Source organism: Dendrobates tinctorius, unplaced genomic scaffold, assembly GCF_039654945.1.
Source record: "Dendrobates tinctorius isolate UK_male_01 unplaced genomic scaffold, ASM3965494v1 ptg000060l, whole genome shotgun sequence".
Classification (NCBI taxonomy): domain Eukaryota; kingdom Metazoa; phylum Chordata; class Amphibia; order Anura; family Dendrobatidae; genus Dendrobates; species Dendrobates tinctorius.
Genome location: NW_027361728.1, coordinates 44,336,267 through 44,357,862, shown reverse-complemented (window position 1 = coordinate 44,357,862; position 21,596 = coordinate 44,336,267). Strand labels below are relative to the sequence as shown.

Genomic DNA, 21,596 nt, shown 5'->3' with positions numbered 1-21,596 from the left:
GTGGACATCAGTCACTGGAGCAGCATTTACAGGGCCCATTATACACTGGAGCATTAGAAATGGGGCCCATTATATATGGAGCATTATTTGGGCCCATAAGACACTGGAGCTTCATCCATGGTGAACAACATATACTGTAGCATTATGTGGAGCTCATCATATACTGTATCGAACATTATATGGGACCAATGATTCTGTATGGAGAAATATATGGGCCTCATTACTCTGTACTGTATGGCGCACTATGCGGTGGCCATAATACTCTATGGAGGAATATACTGTCTGTTTTTGGAGCTATTGGAGAATTTAAAATGGATATCAGTCACGTGATGTAAGAATTGAAGTATTTTTCATTGTACTGTACCGCTATTTCTCTGCCGTATCAAAGGATCATGAATTGTGTCATGTGTTAAAGGAGCCCAGGGACCAATGATTCTGTATGGAGAAATATATGGGCCTCATTACTCTGTACTGTATGGCGCACTATGCGGTGGACATAATACTGTATGGAGGAATATACTGTGTTTTTGGAGCTATTGGAGAATTTAAAATGGATATCAGTCACGTGATGTAAGAATTGAAGTATTTTTCATTGTTCTGTACCGCTATTTCTCTGCCGTATCAAAGGATCATGAATTGTGTCATGTGTTAAAGGAGCCCAGTGACACTCTTTGGCCCTGGGACCACAAAAATCTGGAGCCAGCACTACCCCCCCACAACTTTAGCCAAATAACCCCCAGTTTTCAATGCCTAACTATTATTATAAAGTAAATTAAGGTTGACAAGCTTAAGGAATAAGAATTGATGTTTTTGGCATTAAAATGGGCACTGTAGGTGTGTTTCCTGTCCTCCACTCTCTGCCGACCTTGGTTCCCCATTGACTTGCATTGGGTTTCGTGTTTCAGTCAGCCTTCGACTTTTCACGATAATCGGCCGATTTCGTTCGACCCGACTTTTGCGAAAGTCGGGTTTCGTGAAACCCGACTCGACCCGAAAAAAGGCAAAGTTGCTCATCTCTAGTCTGCAGGCGTCATGTTACATTTGCAGAGCCCCTGATGTACCTAAACTATGGAAACCCCCCACAAGTGACCCCATTTTGGAAACTAGACCCCCCAAGGAACTTATCTAGATGTGTGGTGAGCACCTTGAACCCCCAAGTGCTTCACAGAAGTTTATAACACAGAGTCGTGAAAATAAATAATCATTTTTTTTCTCAAAAAAATTATTTTTAGCCCGCAATTTTTTTTCACAAGGGTAACAGGATAAATTGGACCCCAAAAGTTGTTGTCTAGTTTGTCCTGAGTACGCTGGTACCCCATATGTGGGGGAGAACCATTGTTTGGGCACACATCAGGGCTCGGAATGTAAGTAGTGACGTTTTAAAATGCAAACTTTGATGGAATGGTCTGCGGTCGTCGCTATGTTTGCAGAGCCCCTGATATGCCTAAACAGTAGAAACCCCCCACAAGTGACCCCATTTTGGAAACTAGACCTTCACAGAAGATTATAACGCAGAGACGTGAAAATAAGAAAATAATTTTTTTCCACAAAATTAATATTTTAGCCCCCAATTTTTTATTTTCCCAAGGGTAACAGGAGAAATTATACCTCCAAAGATGTTGTGCAATTTTTCCTGAGTACGCTGATACCCCATATGTTGGGGTAAACCACTGTTTGGGCACACGTCGGGGCTTGGAAGGGAGGGAGCACCGTTTGACTTTTTGAACGCAAAATTGGTTGGAATCAGTGGTGGCACCATGTCGCGTTTGGAGACCCCCTGATGTGCCTAAACAGTGGAAACCCCTAAATTCTAACTCCAACCCTAACCCCAACACACCCCTAACCACAACCCTAACCCCAGCACATCCCTAATCCTAATCTTAACCCTAATTCCAACCCTAACCTTAATTCTAACCCTATCCCTAATCCCAACCCTAACCCCAACACACCCCTAACCCTAATCTTAACCCTAACCCTAATTCTACCCTAACCCTAATTCCAACCCTAACCCTAATTCCAACCCTAACCCTATTTCCAACCCTAACACTAATTCTAACCCTAACCCTAATGGAAAAATAAAAATATTTTCTTTATTTTATTATTTGTGCCTACCTATGGGGGTGATAAAGGGGGGTTTATTTACTTTTTATTTTATTTTGATCACTGTGAGAGTTTAATCACAGTGATCAAAATGATGAATGGAATCTGCAGCCGGCAGAATCGAGCGGGCGTACTGCGCATGCACCCACCATTTTCCAAGATGGTGGTGGCCATGATCCGGGACCGTGGAACACCGGGAGCGAGAACGGCACTCGGAAGGTACCGGGAGGTGATCGGAAGCTGGGGGGGAGCGGAGGGAAGGCGGGGGGAGCAGATGATGACAGCGGCGGCAGATCGCCGCTGTCTTTCAGTGGCAGGGGGCAAATTGCCCCGTTAGCTGGTGTGGGGGGATCGGATCGGTGTCTCCAGCCATGTCTGATGCTTGATCACAGCCCCCCGACGAAGCCCACGCGAAACGCGCGTAGGGGCTACACGTGTGGCATACTAATGAGTTATGGGTAAGCGGTTTTGAACAGGTTTTTCATTATGTGGCCTCCAGACTAAGATTTTTGAGCTATTATGTTGTGATGGTTTATTACTGTGAGGGGGTCACTTTTTGGGATTCTCTGGATATCTGAAAGAAAGACTTTAAGCACTGGCACTTTACTTATCTCTGCATATCCATTATACACATTCCATTGCTGTTAGTATTGCTACATGTGTGTTTTTTCTGTACCTGAATTCCTTATCATATGGAGCTCTTTTATTATGTGACCCGTCTTTATGTACTTCATTGTCTATATTATTAACTCTTCAGAATAAAATTATATTTTTTTATATTTTCCTTGGTGGATGTCTTTACTCCATGTGTTTTTGTATACAAAGTATTGGGAGTTTTTCCACAGCTAGTGCATGTTATGGGGTGGTCACCATGGGTCAGGGCCACCTATAATTATATGTTCACTGCCCTTGAAATTTTGTTTGCTATGTCTGATGCTACTGCAGCATCAGCCATGGCTGGTTTGTAATATTTCATCAAATTTCATTGATGAAATATTACTATCGCTCTGATTGGCTATTTCACTTTTATCAGCCAATCAGAGCGATCGTAGGCACATGGGGGCTAAACCATGCCCTCTGAGGTTAACTATAAAGGGTCCTCTGTGTGTGGGTCAGGTGGTGTCATGAATTGATTGCCCCCCTGCGGGTCGAGTGACCTGTCAGTGACCCAGGTCACCCGACCCGCAGGGGGGCAATCAATTCATGACGCCACATAGGCGTCATGGGTCGTTTTGGCACTACTTTTCATGATACCTATGTGGAGTCAAAGGTCGGGAAGGGTGTTAAGGATTATGGAGGCCAGTGTGCTCTTAGGAACCTTAAGTACTGCAGAAATTCTTTTGTAACCTTGGCCAGATGTGTGCCTTGCCACAATTCTGTCTCTGAGCTCCTTGGCTAGTTCCTTTGACCTCATGATTCTCATTTGGTCTGACATGCACTGTGAGCTGCGGTCTTATATAGACAGGAATGTGCCTTTACAAATCAAGTCCTATCAGTTTAATTAAACACAGCTGGACTCCAATGAAGGAGTAGAACCATCTCAAGGAGGATCACAAGGAAATGGACAGCATGTGACTTAAATATGAGTGTATGAGCAAATGGTCAGTCTGCAATGAAACAGAGTGAACAATTTAAAGGGGTCTGAATACTTTTCATACCCACTGTATGTATGCATATACAGTGCCTTGCGAAAGTATTCGGCCCCCTGGAACTTTTCAACCTTTTCCCACATATCATGCTTCAAACATAAAGATACCAAATGTAAATTTTTGGTGAAGAATCAACAACAAGTGGAACACAATTGTGATGTTGAATAAAATGTAATAGTTATTTTTAATTTTTTGTGAAAATTCAAAAACTGAAAAGTGGGGCGTGCAATATTATTCGGCCCCTTTAACGTAATACTTTGTTGCGCCACCTTTTACTGCGATCACAGCTGCAAGTCGCTTGGGGTATATCTCTATCAGTTTTGTACATCGAGAGACTGAAATTCTTGCCCATTCCTCCTTGGCAAACAGCTAGAGCTCAGTGAGGTTTGATGGAGATCGTTTGTGAACAGCAGTTTTCAGCTCTTTCCACAGATTCTCGATTGGATTCAGGTCTGGACTTTGACTTGGCCATTCTAACACCTGGATACATTTTTTTGTGAACCATTCCATTGTAGATTTTGCTTTATGCTTGGGTTCATTGTCTTATTGGAAGGCAAATTTCCTTCCCAGTCTCAGGTCTTTTGCAGATTCCAGCAGGTTTTCTTCAAGAATGGTCCTGTATTTGGCTCCATCCATCTTCCCATCATTTTTAACTATCTTCCCTGTCCCTGCTGAAGAAAAGCAGGCCCAAACAATGATGCTGCCACCATCATGTTTGACAGTGGGGATAGTGTGTTCAGGGTGATGAGCTGTGTTGCCTTTACGCCAAACATATTGTTTGGTATTGTTGCCAAAAAGTTCGATTTTGGTTTCATCTGACCAGAGCACCTTCTTCCACATGTTTGTTGTGTCTCCCAGGTGGCTTGTTGCAAACTTTAAACAACACTTTTTATGTATATCTTTGAGAAATGGCTTCTTGTCACTCTTCCATAAAAGCCAGATTTGTGCAGTGTACGACACATTGTTGTCCTATGGACAGACTGTCCCACCTCAACTGTAGATCTCTGCAGTTCATCCAGAGTGATCATGGCCCTCTTGGCTGCATCTCTGATCAGTCTTCTCCTTGTTTGAGATGAACGTTTAGAAGGATGGCCGGGTCTCGGTAGATTTGCAGTGGTATGATACTCCTTCCATTTCAATATGATCGCTTGCACAGTGCTACTTGGGATGTTTAAAGTTTTGGAAATCATTTTGTCTCCAAATCCAGCTTTAAACTTCTCCACAACAGTATCACGGACCTGCCTGTTGTGTTCCTTGGTCTTCATGATGCTCTCTGTGCTTCTATCAGAACCCTGAGACTATCACAGAGCAGGTGCATTTATACGGAGACTTGATTACACACAGGTGGATTATATTAATCATCACTAGTCATTTAGGACAAGATTGGATCATTCAGAGATCCACAATGAACTTCTGGAGTGAGTTTGCTGCACTGAAAGTAAAGGGGCCGAATAATATTGGATGCCCCACTTTTCAGTATTTTAATTTCCACGAAAATTTAAAATAACCAATAAATTTCATTCAACTTCACAATTGTGTTCCACTTGTTGATTCTTCACTAAAAATGTATATTTGGTATCTTTATGTTTGAAGTATATATATATATGTATATATATATATATATATATATATATATTACACAGCTCTGGCAAAAATTAAGAGACCATCACATCAAAACCCTGTCATGGGCAGCCTATTCTCCAGACCTAAACCCCATTGAAAACCTCTGGAATGTAATAAGGAGGATGATGGATAGTCCCAAGCCATCAAACAAAGAGGAACTGCTTAAATTTTTGTGCCAGAAGCAGTGTGAAAGGCTGGTGGCAAGCATGCCAAGACACATGAAAGCTGTTTTTAAAAATCATGGTTATTCCACAAAATATTGATTTCTGAACTCTTCCTGAGTTAAAACATTAGTATTGTTGTTTCTAAATGATTATGAACTTGCTTTCTTTGCATTATTTGAGGTCTGAAAGCACTGTTTTTTTTTGTACATTTTGACCATTTCTCATTTTCAGAAAAAAAATACAAAATATATTGCTTGGAAACTCGGAGATATGTTGTCAGAAGTTTGTAGACTAAAAGAACAAGTTACATTTTACTAAAAAATATACCTATAAAGAGAAAAATCAGACAAACTGAACATTTTGACGTGGTCTCTGAATTTTTGTCAGAGCTGTAATATAAATTTATATATACCATATATACTCGAGTATAAGCCGAGATTTTGAGCACTTTTTTGGGGCTGAAAATGCCCCCTAGGCTTATACACGAGTCATACGCCACAAAACCAGCCGGGGGGAGTGGGGGAGCAGCTGCAGCCGCCGAAGAGATCATACTCACCCTTCTCCACCCCATCGCTGGTCTCCATCCCTGTATCTCTGTCCCGGGGCCTGCAGCTCCTTCCAGTGTTGAGCGGTCACGTGGTACCGCTCATTAAACTAATGAATATGCATGCGACTCCACTCCCATGGGCGTGGAGTGCATATTCAAATTTCAAGTTTTGATGAATTGGGTCTATATTCTCAGCAAATATGGCCATATTTTCTGAAAATTTTGCATACTATTTTACATATAAGGAGTCTCCCTTTCAGCCACTGATTGGCTACCGTGATATGATGCTGTCCAAACAGTAAGAGGAAAAGAGACCAGCGAGGGATCCGCTTAGTGAGATAGAGGACCTGTGAGGGCTAGAGATGAGTGTGCTGGAAGAAAGCAAGAGTCAAAACATGCATAGGGGTGGACACCACGCCAATGAGTGGACATCTTACAGATTACTTATATCGTTTGATTTTTGTGCACTGTGTGTATAGCAAAAAAGAGAAGCCAGCTCACCTGCCATAGTTCGCGTGTGGAGCTCGAGTGTCGTCCTGACCAGACATAGACACTGCAGAAACCAAGAGGAAAGTCCAGCTCCAGGTAAAACCAATGCGTTTATTTGAAAAATAGATTTTTTAAAAATATATCCTTGTCGTGAAAAAATAGAAAGCTAAAGGGGAAGGGAAAAGGCAATGCAATGTTTTTCGAACGCAACTCCAGCGTTCTTTGTCACAGCTTCCAATGTGGAGTGTGGTCATCTCTTATATATATATATATATATATATATATATATATATATATATATATATATATATATATATACACACTAGCTGAAGAGCCCGGCGCTGCCCGGGCATAGTAACTAACTGTAGTTAGTTATAGCAAATGATAATTATCCTCCATCCCATAGTCCCGTGCCCATATACCCATCATACATATCCTCCATCCCATAGTCGAGTGCCCATATACCCATCACACATCCTCCATCCCATAGTCCCATGCCCATATACCCATCATACATATTCTCCATCCCATAGTCCCATGCCCATATACCCATCATACATATTCGCCATCCCATAGTCGAGTGCCCATATACCCATCACACATCCTCCATCCCATAGTCCCGTGCCCATATACCCATCATACATATCCGCCATCTCATAGTCCCGTGCCCATATACCCATCATACATATCCTCCATCCCATAGTCCAGTGCCCATATACCCATCACACATCCTCCATCCCATAGTCCCGTGCCCATATACATATCCGCCATCCCATAGTCCCGTGCCCATATACCAGTCATATATATCCTCCATCCCATAGTCCAGTGCCCATATACCCATCACACATCCTCCATCCCATAGTCAACCATTATGACATCATAATGAGCGGCGGCGGGGCTTGCAACCTATGATGACATCAGCGTCGCCATGGCAACCATTGTGACATCATAATGAGGGGCGGGGCTTGATACGCACACACTGCTTCCCCAGTATGCAAATAGGGGCATTAGGACATCATAATGAGGGGCGGGGCTTGACGCACACACACTTTTTCCCCAGTATGTAGATAGGGGCAAAATTGTTTGGTGAATTGGAACGTGCGGGTTTAAAATTTTGCCTCACAACATAGCCTAGGACGCTCTCGGGGTCCAGGCGTGTGACTGTGCCAAATTTTGTGGCTGTAGCTGCGACGGTGCGGATGCCTATCCTGGACATACACACATACACACACACATACATACATACACACATACATACACACTTTGAGCTTTATATATTAGATATACGTGCTAATTGCAGACAGGTGAGATAAACACACCCTGTGGGAGTAACTGGGTGGCTGCACGCCAGAATGGAAAAGGCCAGCATAATTGCAAAAAAAAAAAAAAAAAATTCACCTAGTGAGGCTGTGTGCACCGTCCTGGGGTCCCACAGGGGGCGTGTTACTGACAGCAGGGAATGCTGTGTTGAATGGCTGCACGTGCCTGGTAATTCCCTGGAGGGAATGGACGTCTACCGCATGATGGTGAAGGAACCATGCGTGACCCTGATGTGGGTGAGATAACGCTGAGGCTGAAGAACCTGTGTAATGGACATTTGTTTGACCTGTGTGATCTAAGGATAACCAGAGTGAAGCTATAATGGACGCTATGCTGTATATGAACTTTATGTTGCTTCTATGGGTTTGTGCTGCTGAATAAACCGCCTGGACTGTTATGAGTTTATGAAAACACGGTGCCGGATGTGTTTTGTTCGCTGCCTAGCGAGGATCACCTAACTGAATGACAGCGCTACCTCACAATTGGTGGAGAAAGCTATGGGCATTGTTGTAGCCTTGTTGCTGGGAGCAACGGAAGAGGACTGCAAAGTCGGTTGCTAAGCTGACGGTTGGGGAAGCCCCTGCCCGGCTGTGGTTCTGGAACGGTGGGGCAGCCTAGTGAGTAAGGCACTGTCCAGATCGGTGAGCCCAGTGCGGCCGTTTCCCCAGGAGAAAGAGACTTATAGGATACCTCTGCGGTAGAGAGGTCCGAGAACCTGCGCGGCCAGCAGGTGACGGTTGTGAAAACCGTGTTGTACTGACCGGGGTCAGTGAGAAAGAGACCGGTGATTGATAGGGTGCCTCTGTGGAGAAGAGGTATCCGAGTACCTGTAGGGCTGACACAGGTAACGGACAGGTGTTCGTGTTGTACTGACCTGGGTCAGTGGGAAAGACTGTGTACCTGGAGGGTTCAGTGAGCAAGGTCCTGGAGGGTAAGTGTTGGGAGGTTCTGCGAGAAGAATCGGATCCCTGGAGCACGTGGTATGACCTTGGACCTGGTGAGGCTTGAGTGTTGGGCAGTCTCAGGTGAAGACGGATGTCCTGAAGAGCACCCGCTAAGCCCCTGGATCTGGTGAGGCCGGTGTGTTGGGAAAACCTGGGAGGAGGGCTGCTCCCTGAATAGCACCCGGTGCGCCCTGTGTATTGGACGGTCTCAGGCGGAGACGGAACGTCCTGAATAGCACACAGAAAGGACACGTGAGTTTTGTGTGGTGTTTTTTTTCTTCTTTTCTCAACTCAGCCTGCAGTGGCTCAGTGGGGGTCAAGAAGGTGACAAGCGGCTTCCTGTAACTCGGCAGGGTTACAAAGGGGACAAGCAGCCTCCGGTAACTCGGCGGGGTTACGAAGAGGACACCTGCCGCTGTATGTGAACAGCAGCCGGTGGTGTCGGTGATCGGTGACAGCAGGAGCTATGGTGGTGCCAGCAAGGACTTGTGTGGTATCATTAAAAAGACAAACTGTGTTGTGTGAACTGTGGTCTGAGAAGACCGGTACAACGGACATGGGGAAATCCCGAAAAGGGGCGGTGGCCCAAAACGGGGTGGTAGCCCAAAAGAGGGTGGAGTCCCAGAAAGGGGCGGTGACCCAAATTGGGGTGGTAACCCAAAATGAAGTGGAGTCCCAGAGGGGGGCGGTGACCCAAATTGGGGTGGTAACCCAAAAAGGGGTGGAGTCCCAGGAGGGGGCAGCAAACCAAATTGGGGTGGTTCAGGAAATGGTAGCACTGGTAGCCTCACTGGGTATGTCTGGGGAACCGCAGTGGGTCTGTATGAGTTTTGAGGAGTGCGGCATGTATTTTCCAGATAATGACGGGCCACAGGTGTGTACCGTGATGCTGCATCGGGAAGGAGTCTTTGGTAGACTGGACTCAGAGAGTCAGGTGACTCTGACAGGAACTCCTCTCGTTTTATCTCTGACCGAGAAAAACGCCAGGGTTCGCTGTAAACATGGGGTCACGGTGAACTACGCAGTAGACAGAGTAATGTTTGAGGGGACCAAAGGTGGTGAGTGCCAAGGGGGTGGGATACCACGGGACTTAGTCTATGTCTTGGAGAGGGGCCGGGACTTTGTTTTGTTTGATGACGTATGGTCGGACGATGGAGACGTTTCGACTGTGGGGCCAGCAGACACTGAGACAGTGACGGCTCCTGATGTGGACAGGTCAGAGGTAGAACTGACCGGAAGAAGTACATCTGCCCAACTTACGGACCTGACGTCTCGTGATATGACAGATGGTGGGCTGGGAGTTGAGATGACTGGGGTAAAAACACGGTTAAACGGTAACGGGACCGTTCACTCGGCTGACGGGACTGACCCAGTGGTACCCTTTGACAATATAATCAAAGAAGTAGTGGTGAGACACGTGCTGGCCAAAAGAGAACAGGATCGTGAGATACAGCTGATAAAGGAGACAGTGGAAGGACATCTCGAACGGGAAAGAGTCCTGAGACAAATCACAGCACAGGGTTGAGGAGCTCGAGAAAGAGGTCTTGGAGCTCAAAGAAACTGTAAGTGGTCTTCTGCGGGAGAAGAACTTGGACAGTGAGGAACAGCGGCCGGGTCCGACGGGTTGTGGAACGGAGCTGCCGGTGCCTGTCTTGGCAGACGGTTGGGAAGAGATGAGATCTCGTGAGGTTGAGGAGCTGAGAACTGAAGAAGACAGTCACCCGGTCGTGTCAACTGTAGTGAGGGAAGTGTCCGTGGTAAAGCCAGAGCCTCCTGGTCAGGAAGAGAGCAAGACCACGACCTTCAAGTTTGTGATTGATGTACCAAAAGACATGCAAGAGGCCTGTGCTGAGGAAGGTGTGCATGAGGCTTTCAAAGAGGCGGTCAAAGCGTGTAAGGTGCACTGGGTGCCTGAGACTCAGCAGTTGTTGATAATGTCAGCCAGGGAAGACACAGCAAAGCGGGTGGCTGTCCTGGAAAACATGCATCTGCAGTGTCTCCATGTCAAACAGTTGGTTAGGCGGAGTAATATCAAAGCTGCTCGACGCCTAGAGTTAGCAAGAGAGGCTATGGATCGGTTGGGTTTGTGGAAAGAGGTAGTTCCGGTTCCCAAAGGTCTGATTGGGAGAATCATTGGAAGATTCGGGAAGGTAATGCAAGACCTTGTAAATAGCTCCGGTGTGATGAGGGTGAGGATCCCTCCTGATGATGAAGACCAGGTATCCAGTGAAGAGGGTAGGATTCCCGTCCTGGTAGTTGGCTCTGTGGAAAGCCTGAGAAACTTTCGGATGCTCTTGGAGTATCGAGTGGGGTACCTGCAAGAGATTAAGCAGTTGAGGCTGGACCGTTGGCGAATCAATAAAGAGTTTCGGAACACCAAGTGGCGGCCGCCTTCAACCCAAGATGTAAGGACCTGAAGGGTTCCGCCAAGAAGTGACATGGCAGAAGGCCAAAGAATGTCAGCAAGTGGTAGTTCGACTGGCAGGACGACGTTGAGAGACCGTAGTTCCTGTGAGATGCTGAATGAGTCAGACTCAGGCTTAACTAAGACTTATGACCGCTGGGGGCGGGGGAGGCCATATGATGGACGGAGACGGATCTCTCGACCTGTGGGGCAAGGTGTAATGAGTGCCCGGTCTCGAGATCCTGGTGTAATCTATGTTCAACCCTATAAGTTTGAACAGAGGGGGGAGGTATGTGGTGTAGTGACCACTGTGTCCACTAGGGAGTGCTGTATGGATATCCCAGGAGAGTGGATGAATGGCAAGATACTGAATGACCGTTATGTATCTCAAGGTGGGTGGCCTTGAGATGGAGATTTATGTGTGTGCTATTCAGCAGTGATACTGCTGAGGTGCTGGTTCAATGTGTCAGGGACTAGTTACCTACAAACCCACCCAGGGGGTGTGCTTAATAACACTATTGTAAAGTGTATATGTGTGTGGGAGGGACCTGTGATGAGGTCATAGTCATGTGACCCGGTGGGCGTGGCTATGGACCATATAATGTGGCCAGGGTAGGTCACATGTGGTGAATGCTGGGACCTGGTTGGTCCAGTGTGGAAGGCCCTGTCTAAGAGAGATGGGAGCATCTTCCTGACAGCAGGGAACGCTGTAATGAATGGCTACACGTGCCTGGTAACTCCCTGGAAGGAATGGACGTCTGCCGCATGATGGTGAAGGAACCATGACTGACCCTGACATGGGTGAGATAACGCTGAGGCTGAAGAGCCTGTGTAATGGACATTTGCTTGACCTGTGTGATATAAGGATAAACAGAGTGAAGCTATAATGGATGCTATGCTGTATATGAACTTTATGTTGTTTCTATGGGTTTATGCTGCTGAATAAACCATCTGGACTGTTATGAGTTTATGAAAACATGGTGCCGGATGTGTTTTGTTCGCTGCCTAGCGAGGATCCCCTAACTGAATGACAGCGCTACCTCACAATTATTATATTGAGATTTAACTAACTGTGGTTATAACAAATTATAATTATCCTCCATCACATAGTCCCGTGCCCATATACGCATCATACATATCCACAATCCCATAGACCCGTGCCCATATACCCATCATACATATCCTCCATCCCATAGTCGAGTGCCCATATACCCATCACACATCCTCCATCCCATAGTCCCATGCCCATATAACCATCATACATATTCTCCATCCCATAGTCCCATGCCCATATACCCATCATACATATTCGCCATCCCATAGTCGAGTGCCCATATACCCATCACACATCCTTCATCTCATAGTCCAATGCCCATATACCCATCATACATATCCTCCATCCCATAGTCCCGTGCCCATATACCCATCACACATCCTCCATCCCATAGTCCCGTGCCCATATACCCGTCATACATATCCTCCATCCCATAGTCCCATGCCCATATACCCATCATACATATTCGCACCATCCCATAGTCGAGTGCCCATATACCCATCACACATCCTTCATCTCACAGTCCCATGCCCATATACCCATCATAGATATCCTCCATCCCATAGTCCCGTGCCCATATACCCATCATACATATCCTCCATCCCATAGTCCAGTGCCCATATACCCATCACACATCCTCCATCCCATAGTCCCGTGCCCATATACATATCCGCCATCCCATAGTCCCGTGCCCATATACCCGTCAAACATATCCTCCATCCCATAGTCAAGTGCCCATATACTCCTCACACATCCTCCATCCCATAGTCAACCATTATGACATCATAATGAGCGGCGGCGGGGCTTGCAACCTATGATGACATCAGCGTCGCCATGGCAACCATTGTGACATCATAATGAGGGGCGGGGCTTGATACACACACACTGCTTCCCCATTATGCAAATAGGGGCATTATGACATCATAATGAGGGGCGGGGCTTGACGCGCACACACTTTTTCCCCATTATGTAGATAGGGGCAAAATTGTTTGGTGAATTGGAGCGAGCGGGGTTAAATTTTCACCTCATAACATAGCTTAGGACACTCTCGGGGTCCAGACGTGTGACTGTGCCAAATTTTGTGGCTGTAGCTGCGACGGTGCGGATGCCTATCCCGGACATACACGCACACATACATACACACATACATACACACACTTGAGCTTTATATATTAGATAAGAGCTGACCGCACTCCACATTGGAAGCTGTGACAAAGAACGTTGGAGTCGCGTTCAAAACACGTTGCCTTTTTCCTCCCCCTTCACCTTTCTGTTTTCTCACGACAAGGATGTTTTTTTTTTTTAAATCTATTTTTCCAATAAACGGATTGGTTTTACCTGGAGGTGGACTTTCCTCTTGGTTTCTGCACTGTGTGTATAGCATAGCTTCCGTTCAGCTCAGAGTCAGGACCACCTTAGTTTTTCTTTACAATTTAATAAAAATTACTATATTTTACAATTGTCTTTTTGTGCATCTTTTCCTATAGGATTTATAGGTGAGTATATGTGTATTTTTGATGTATTTTTAAAGGGACCCTACTTCAAATAACAGAAAGCGGTGGAGAACCCCTTAAAATTAATGGGGAAATACAGCAGCATGCCACTTTTTTCTGCACTATTTGCCAAAATGTGACCTGTGCAAGAAAATATAACACTATACTAAAATGATTAACAATACCTATAGAAAACATGCTTAACTGGACAAGATAGAAAAAAAAAGGCAAACGTGTCACTTGGATAAATTTGATAATTTCTTTTTCTTTCTTTACAAGAAAGCAAGACATGACTTGATAATAGGAAAGAGGTCATGTCTCTGACATCCTATGAATCGCAGTGTTGATGGCATTTATAACGATTCAATATCTCGTCCTCTTGCGTCGCTTTGATCTGGATTTGTCACCTTTCCCATAAATAGAATTGATCCTAGGAGAGTAAACAATACATTAGAGAACAGCAATATCTCACCACCGGATGATCAAGAAACAATGGTAATCAATAGCCTTCCATGGTTTTACCATTACCGATATCACTGCGTTGAAAAGTGTCAGCATTGCAATGGATGGTGGTTCTTCCCAGTGGCATTATAACCAGCACACTTACTTGATGCTTGGGGTTCATATTTCACATTTATCAAGTACTTTGAGTTATAGGACTATCAGCTTTGTCTGATATATGCAGTATGTGCAGGGAAGATATAGATCTTCAATTAATTTCACATATTTAAAAGGTTACGCACTACTGGATTTTCCATGAAATAATGCATTAACCTGCTCACCCTGTCTTCACATTCTGCAGCAGAAAGCATGAGATATTAGCCATGGTTATGATAGCCATTGCCCCTTACAAACAATAAATCAGCTCCCGTGGATTATTTTGGCAGTGAAAGCTGCAAGTGACATTTTCATAGATCGTCAACTGTCGATCATGAATGTGTAACATTTTAGGTGAGCCATGTCGGCCTATAGCAGAATGTATTAACTACTACGCACAGAGCAAAAACACATGAATTAGAAGCCATACTTACTATGAAATATGAGGGCAGTGGTAGTCCATTACAGAGTTATTTGTATAAGGGCAGTGGAAGTAACAGTTGTGCTCAAAAGTTTATATACCCTGACAGAATTTTTGCTTTCATGGCCTTTTTTCAGAGAATAATACTAAACCTTTTTCTCCACTCATGGTTAGTGGTTGGGTGAAGCCATTTATTGTCAAACTACTGTGTTTTCTCTTTTTAAATCATAATGACAACCCAAAACATCCAAATGACCCTGATCAAAAGTTCACCAAATACCCCATTTCTTAATACCGTGTATTGCCCCTCTAACATCAATGACAGATTCAAGTCTTTTGTGGTACTTGTGGATGAGATCCTTTATTTTCTCAGATGGTAAAGCTGCCAACTTTTCATGGTAAAAAGCCTCCAGTCCCTGTAAATTCCTGGAGTGTCTAGCATGAATTGCACGCTTAAGATCTCCCCAGAGTGGAGCAATAATATTGAAGTCAGGAGACTGAGATGGCCACTCCAGAACCTTCACTTTGTCCTGCTGTAGCCAATGACAGGTCGACTTGGCCTTGTGTTTTGGATCGTTGTCATGTTGGAACATCCAAGTACGTCCCATGCCCAGCTTCCGGGCTGATGATTGCAAATTTGCCTCCAGTATTTGCTGATAACGTGCAGAAAAAAGTTCAATTTTGGTCTAATCGCTCCAAATTACCTTATTCCAGAAATTTGGATGCTTGTCTCTGTGCTGGTTTGCGAATTGTGCGAGAGATATTTGTGGCATTTGTGCAGTAATGGCTTTCTTCCGACGACTCAACCATTTTTCTTCAAGTGCCTCCTTATTGTGCATCTTGAAACAGCCACACCGCTAGTTTTCAGAGAGTCCAGTATTTCAGCTGATGTTATTTGTGGGTTTTTCTTTGCATCCTGAACTATTTTCCTGGCAGTTGTGAACAAAATTTTTGTTGGTCTACCTGACCGTGGTTTTGTTTTTACAGAGACCCTGATTTTCCATTTGTTAATAACAGTTTAAATACTCCCGACTGACAATAATTCCTTGGATATCTTTTTGTATCCCTTTCATGTTTTATACAGTTCAACTACCTTTTTCCAAAGATCCGATGACAATTCTTTTGCTTTCCCCATGACTCACAATCCAGAAACTTCAGTGGCTGGATGACCCAAAAGTCATTAAATTAGAATAATTAACAAAAAGCACTTGAAAAGGCTTCTTAAGTGTTTTAAAAGGTCCCTTAGTCTGTTTCTGTAGGCTCCACAATCAAGGGGAAGACTGCTGACTTGACAGATGTCCACAAGGCAGTTATTGACACACTCCACAAGGAGGGTAAGCCACAAAAGGTCATTGCTAAAGAAGCTGGCTGTTCACAGAGTGCTGTATCCAAGCATATTAATGGAGAGTTGAGTGGAAGGAAAAAGCGGGGTAGAAAAAGATGCAGAAGCAACTGGGATTACCGCAGCCTTGAAAGGATTGTTAAGAAAAGGCCGTTCAAAAATTTGAGGGAGATTCACAAGGAGGAGACTGTTGCTGGAGTCATTGCTTTAAGAGCCACCACAGACAGATATATCTAGGACATGTAAGACTAAAAAACAGAGGGCAACACTAATTCATAATTGAACTAAAGGGGTTCTCCTAAAGCACGCTGCATACAATAGAGTAAGAGGAAGAGAAAACTGCTCGCTTAAAAAATAGGGAACTCCCAGGAAAAAGGTGACCTGTGACAAATGCTAGAAAATTTGCTCGGGATGCAAAGAAAACAACTACCACAAAAGACTTCAAGCTGTCATTGATGTTTGAGGAGGCAATACACGGTATTAAGAAATGGGGTATGTGACCTTTTGATCAGGGTCATTTGGCTTTCTTCTGGCAGCTCGACCATGCAGCCCACTTTTCTCCAAGTGCCTCCTTATTGTGCATCTTGAAACAGCCACACCGCTAGCTTTCAGAAAGTCCACTATTTTAGCTGATGTTATTTGAGGGTTTTTCTTTGCATCCTAAACAATTTTCCTGGCATTTGTCACAGGTCACAGGTGAGGATATTACCTTTAGTAGCCATTCAAACCCATTTGTGTCAACTTCTGTGCATGTTAAAAAGCAAAAATTCTGCCTTTTGAGCACAACTGTATATATTGTGCTTGAAGCAGTGTAAATGCTGTCCAGTGACAAGACATCATATAGTATGCCCAGATACAGTAAAGTGATCCTAGATTATACCTGAACTGATGAATTGTGCAGCTATAACGATATGCACCAAAACTGTGCTTTACTCACTCTCCCCAGGTCTGCTGTTGTCTGCATCGCTGATGTCACAATACGTTGACAGTGCTGTAACCAATCAAGGCGCACCCCTGATGAAGCCACCATGTGTGGCGTAACGCGTGGGGCTTGGTACTCTCTCGCCTCTCATTCTTATTAATGACTCTGAACGTTTTTCCATCAGGTTATTTGTCAGTTCCTTGATCTGATTTTTCTTACAGGTATTTACATTTTGAGATAGCTCAATATCCCAAAATGTGCAGCAAAGAAGACTCAAGACAACATACCCAGAAGGGAGGAGAGAAAATTTCTAAAACAATCCACAGGGAGGAGATTGGAACAAAACAAAATTCTCTAAACTGCATGCTCACAAATGCCAGAAGCCTGACAAAGAATATGTTGCGGCGAATCCTCGTAAATTGGCTCTTTGGTACGTTTAATAGTCAACTAGGAAGGTGACAACTATCTATGGGGATAAAACGATTAGAATCTGTAGTTTTTCTAAAAGTCCGTGTTTGAATTTTATTATTTTCAATAAAAATGGGTCTAAAAAGTTGACAGAGCTGGTGGAAGAAAAACTTAAAAAGTACTCATTTTTATTTAAATTAGTTAAAAATTGTTCAAGCTCCTTGCGACCCCCCGACCAGATAAAAATTACATCATCGATGAAACGTACCAAAGAGCCAATTTACGAGGATTCGCAGCAACTGTTCAAAAGTGCAGGATTTTGACTTGGAAGCAGTCACTCTCAAAAAACAATTCCTAGAAAAAGGGTATAATGATGCTTTATTGGAGGAAGTTATATGTGCCGTGAGGGATAAAACAGCGAGAAGCCTTTTAAGGGCTGATTCACTCGATCTAAGATGTAATACCAGCAAACCTCCGCATAAGATGCAGGACGACTTTATCCCTATCATTTCAGAGTATAACTCCAACTCCCACATTTTAAATAAAATAGTGAGAAAACATTGGAATCCTTTGAGAGAGGATAAAACTCTGGGCTCGATCATTCCACAGGGTCCAAGATTTGTGTACAGGAAGGCACGTAACCATAAGAGTATTATAGCTCCGAGCGTGCCCTCAAATAGTATAAAAAAAATCCACTCTTCCTTTTTTGGCCAGTTTGAAAGGTTTTTTCCCTGCAGAAGTTGCTGCATTTGCTGCCAAACAAAAACTGGCAAACAATCAACCTTTATTAAGGCTGTGGGCACACGTAGCGTTTTAAAACACTCACTAAAAACCGCACTCCTTCCCAGAAATCGCGCGTTTTTTTCCGCGCGATTTCACCGCGATTTTACCGCGATTTTCGTGTGCGATATTCAAGCACTTTCGAAGCGATTTGAAGCATCGCTTGGAAAGTGATTGACAGGTTGGTCACACTCGTCAAACATAGTGTTTGACAAGTGTGACCAGGTTTTTACTATGCGGCCTCAATAGTAAAAGATAGAATGTTAAAAATGATAAAAAAATTAAAAAATGGGGGTATATTTACCTTCCTGCGTCCCGCGCTGCATTCCCGGGCCTCAGTGTTCCCAGTAATGCCTTGCGAGACCTGTGATGACGTAGTCTCGCGTTGCTATAGCGATCTCGCGAGACCACTAGAGTCACGCGAGACTACGTCATTACAGGGCCTTGCCGCAAGGCATTACTGGGAACGCTTAGGCCGGGAATGCAGCGCGGGACATCGGAAGGTAAATATACCCCGATTTTTTCTTTTTTATTTTTTTTTTTACATTGGTATGGTGCCCAGGGCCTGGAGGACAGTCTCCTCTCCTCCACACCGTGGGTACCAACCGCACATGAGACGCTTAACTTCCTGCATGGTGGGCATAGCCACATGCGGGAAGTAAGCGATTCTCATGCATTCCTATGGGTGTGGAATCGCGGCAATTCTTTGCGATTCTGAACAAAAGAATGAGCATGCTGCGATTTTTTCCGCGATGCGATTCTGCCGCGGAAAAAAGCGCAGCATTAGCACAGCATGTGCGGAATGCCATAGGAATGCATGGGGGGCGTTCTGTACACGATTTTTAAACATTTTCGCTGCGTTTTCGCGCTGAAAATCGTGGCAAAAACGCTTAAAAATCGCTACGTGGGCACATAGCCTAAAGGTAGCAAGGAATATACGATTGATGACTACATCACCTGTGCTACAGAGTGTCATTTACATGATAAAATGCCCCTGTGAAAAAAATCTATATAGGGCGCACTAAACGCCCATTAAAAATAAGGATAAACGAACATATCCAGAATATGAAGAAGAAATTCATGGGCCATCCTCTGTCAAGCCACTTTCCTAATTATCATGAAGGTTTGGTGTCTAATATGGCAGTTATGGGGATAGAACTCGTTCATAAACAGGCACGCAAAGGAGACCATATAAAACTAATGTCTCGCGCTGAGTCACGCTGGATTTTTATTCTTGATACTCTCATTCCTAAAGGACTCAATAGTGAAATTGAACTATTTGGCTTCCAGTGATGACGGACATTTTTAATTGATTTATTTACTTCTATTGAGTGTGTGCCTATATACTACAGAGATTGCAAGCAGGAGCACATCCCTGAGGAAGGAGACAGGAGTCTCTGAAACATGTCGGATAGCTTTTTGGTCCTCATTGCAATCTCTAGGCTGCAGTCCAGTGCATCACGTGTCTCTGACTTCACACAGGTCCTGTGCTGACGAGCATAGTGTGAAGTTCAGGCACCTAGTTCAGTGTGTTTTCCCACCCAGCCTGCCATTAGAGTGACTGCTGCCACCGGCCGGGGTAGCATCGCTAACAGGATTACTGCAGTTCTTAAGCAAGAAGCATTTAATCAGCAACCCACCAGAGGAGTGTTATTATTTACAGAAGGACTTTTGGGATCTCCAAACACAGAATCAGCGTTCACTTGTGAGACTGAGCCCGCTCTCCCCTTCTGTGGCTGTTAACCCCTACTGCTTTACAAGGTAATCTTGGTTTCTTGCACTACAATTGGTATTAGCATCCAAAGGGATATATATGACTTTTTTAGTGTTACTTATTGTAGTTCTCTGCCCAAACCTGGTTCTTTTATTGTGCTCTGGACTTTGATTTTTTTTTTTCTCTTCAAATTCATTTGAGTAAGACAATAGATACCAGTGACTCTAAGCACAGTAGTAATTCATTTATCTATACAGACTTTCCCTTTGACATCTATGGTGACTGGTGTCTTTCTACTTTTGCTGCTGGAGTCTCTATATATACTTGAGCGCCACTGAGGTTTTTATATTATATGGTTTCTGCTAATAACCAAGAAAAATGATCGTTCACAAGTGGTGCAGAATCCAACCAGAGGAGCAGCACTTTTAGACCTAATACTGTCCAATATTCCTGACAGAATAGCAAATTTGCAGGTTGTTGGGCATCTAGCAAGTAGCGACCACAATATTGTACAGTTTCACTTGTCTTTTGCTAGTGGGACATGTCAGGGAGTCACAAAAACACTGAACTTTAGGAAGGCAAAGTTTGACCAGCTGAGAGATGCCCTTAATCTGGTTGACTGGGACAATGTCCTCAGAAGTAAGAATACAGATAATAAATGGGGAATGTTTAAGAACATCCTAAATAGGCACTGTAAGCGGTTTATACCTTGAGAGAATAAAAGGACAAAAAATAGTAAAAACACAATGTGGCTAAACAAAGAAGTAAGAGGGGCAATTAACAGTAAAAAGAAAGCATTTAAACTACTAAAGCAAGATGGCACCTTTTGAAGATCTAAAAAACTATAAGGAGAAAAATACTTTATCTAAAAAAACTAATTAAAGCTGCCAAAAAGGAAGCAGAGATTGCTTAGCATTGCTAAGGAGAGTAAAACTAATCCCAAGCTGTTCTTCAACTATATCAATAGTAAAACAATCATAAGTGAAAGTGTAGGCCCCTTAAAAAATTGTGAGGAAAGTATGGTTGTAGATGACGAGGAAAAAGCTAATATATTAAATACCTTCTTCTCCACGGTAGAAAATGAAATGCTAGGTGAAATGTCGAGAGAAAAAGAAAACCCTATTTTAAGGGTCACCAGTCTAACCCAAGAAGAGGTGCAAAACCGTCTCCAGGTCCAGATGGCATACACCCACAAGTGCTAAGAGAACTAAGTAATGTAATAGACAAACCGTTATTTCTTATATTTAGGAAATTATAGGCCAGTAAGTCTAACCTCTATTGTTGGTAAAATATTTGAAGGATTTCTGAGGGATGTTATTCTGGATTATCTCAATGGGAATAACTATTTAACTCCATATCAGCATGGGTTTATGAGGAATCGCTCCTGTCAAACCAATCTAATCAGTTTTTAAGAAGAGGTAAGCTATAGACTGGACCAAGGTGAGTCATTGGATGTGTTATATCTTGATTTTTCCAAAGCGTTTGATACCGTGCCACACAAGAGGTTGGTACGCAAAATGAGAATGCTGGGTCTGGGGGGAAATGTGTGTAAATGGGTAAGTAACTGGCTTAGTGATCGAAAGCAGAGGTTGGTTATAAATGGTATATTCTCTAACTGGGTCGCT

At 43.9% G+C, this 21,596-nt stretch overlaps 1 protein-coding gene across 1 annotated transcript in view; it reads right to left on the bottom strand.

Annotated features, from left to right (window-relative positions):
- Positions 1–14,032: 14,032 nt before the first annotated feature.
- The window catches only part of SERPINI2 (serpin family I member 2), a 95,928-nt gene continuing 88,364 nt past the window's right edge, over positions 14,033–21,596 (bottom strand). Inside the window, exon 8 of the mRNA XM_073579131.1 lies at positions 14,033–14,217. Within this exon, the coding sequence (XP_073435232.1) occupies positions 14,141–14,217 (77 nt within the window). The 3' untranslated portion in view covers positions 14,033–14,140. The remainder of the gene's footprint in view (positions 14,218–21,596) is intronic.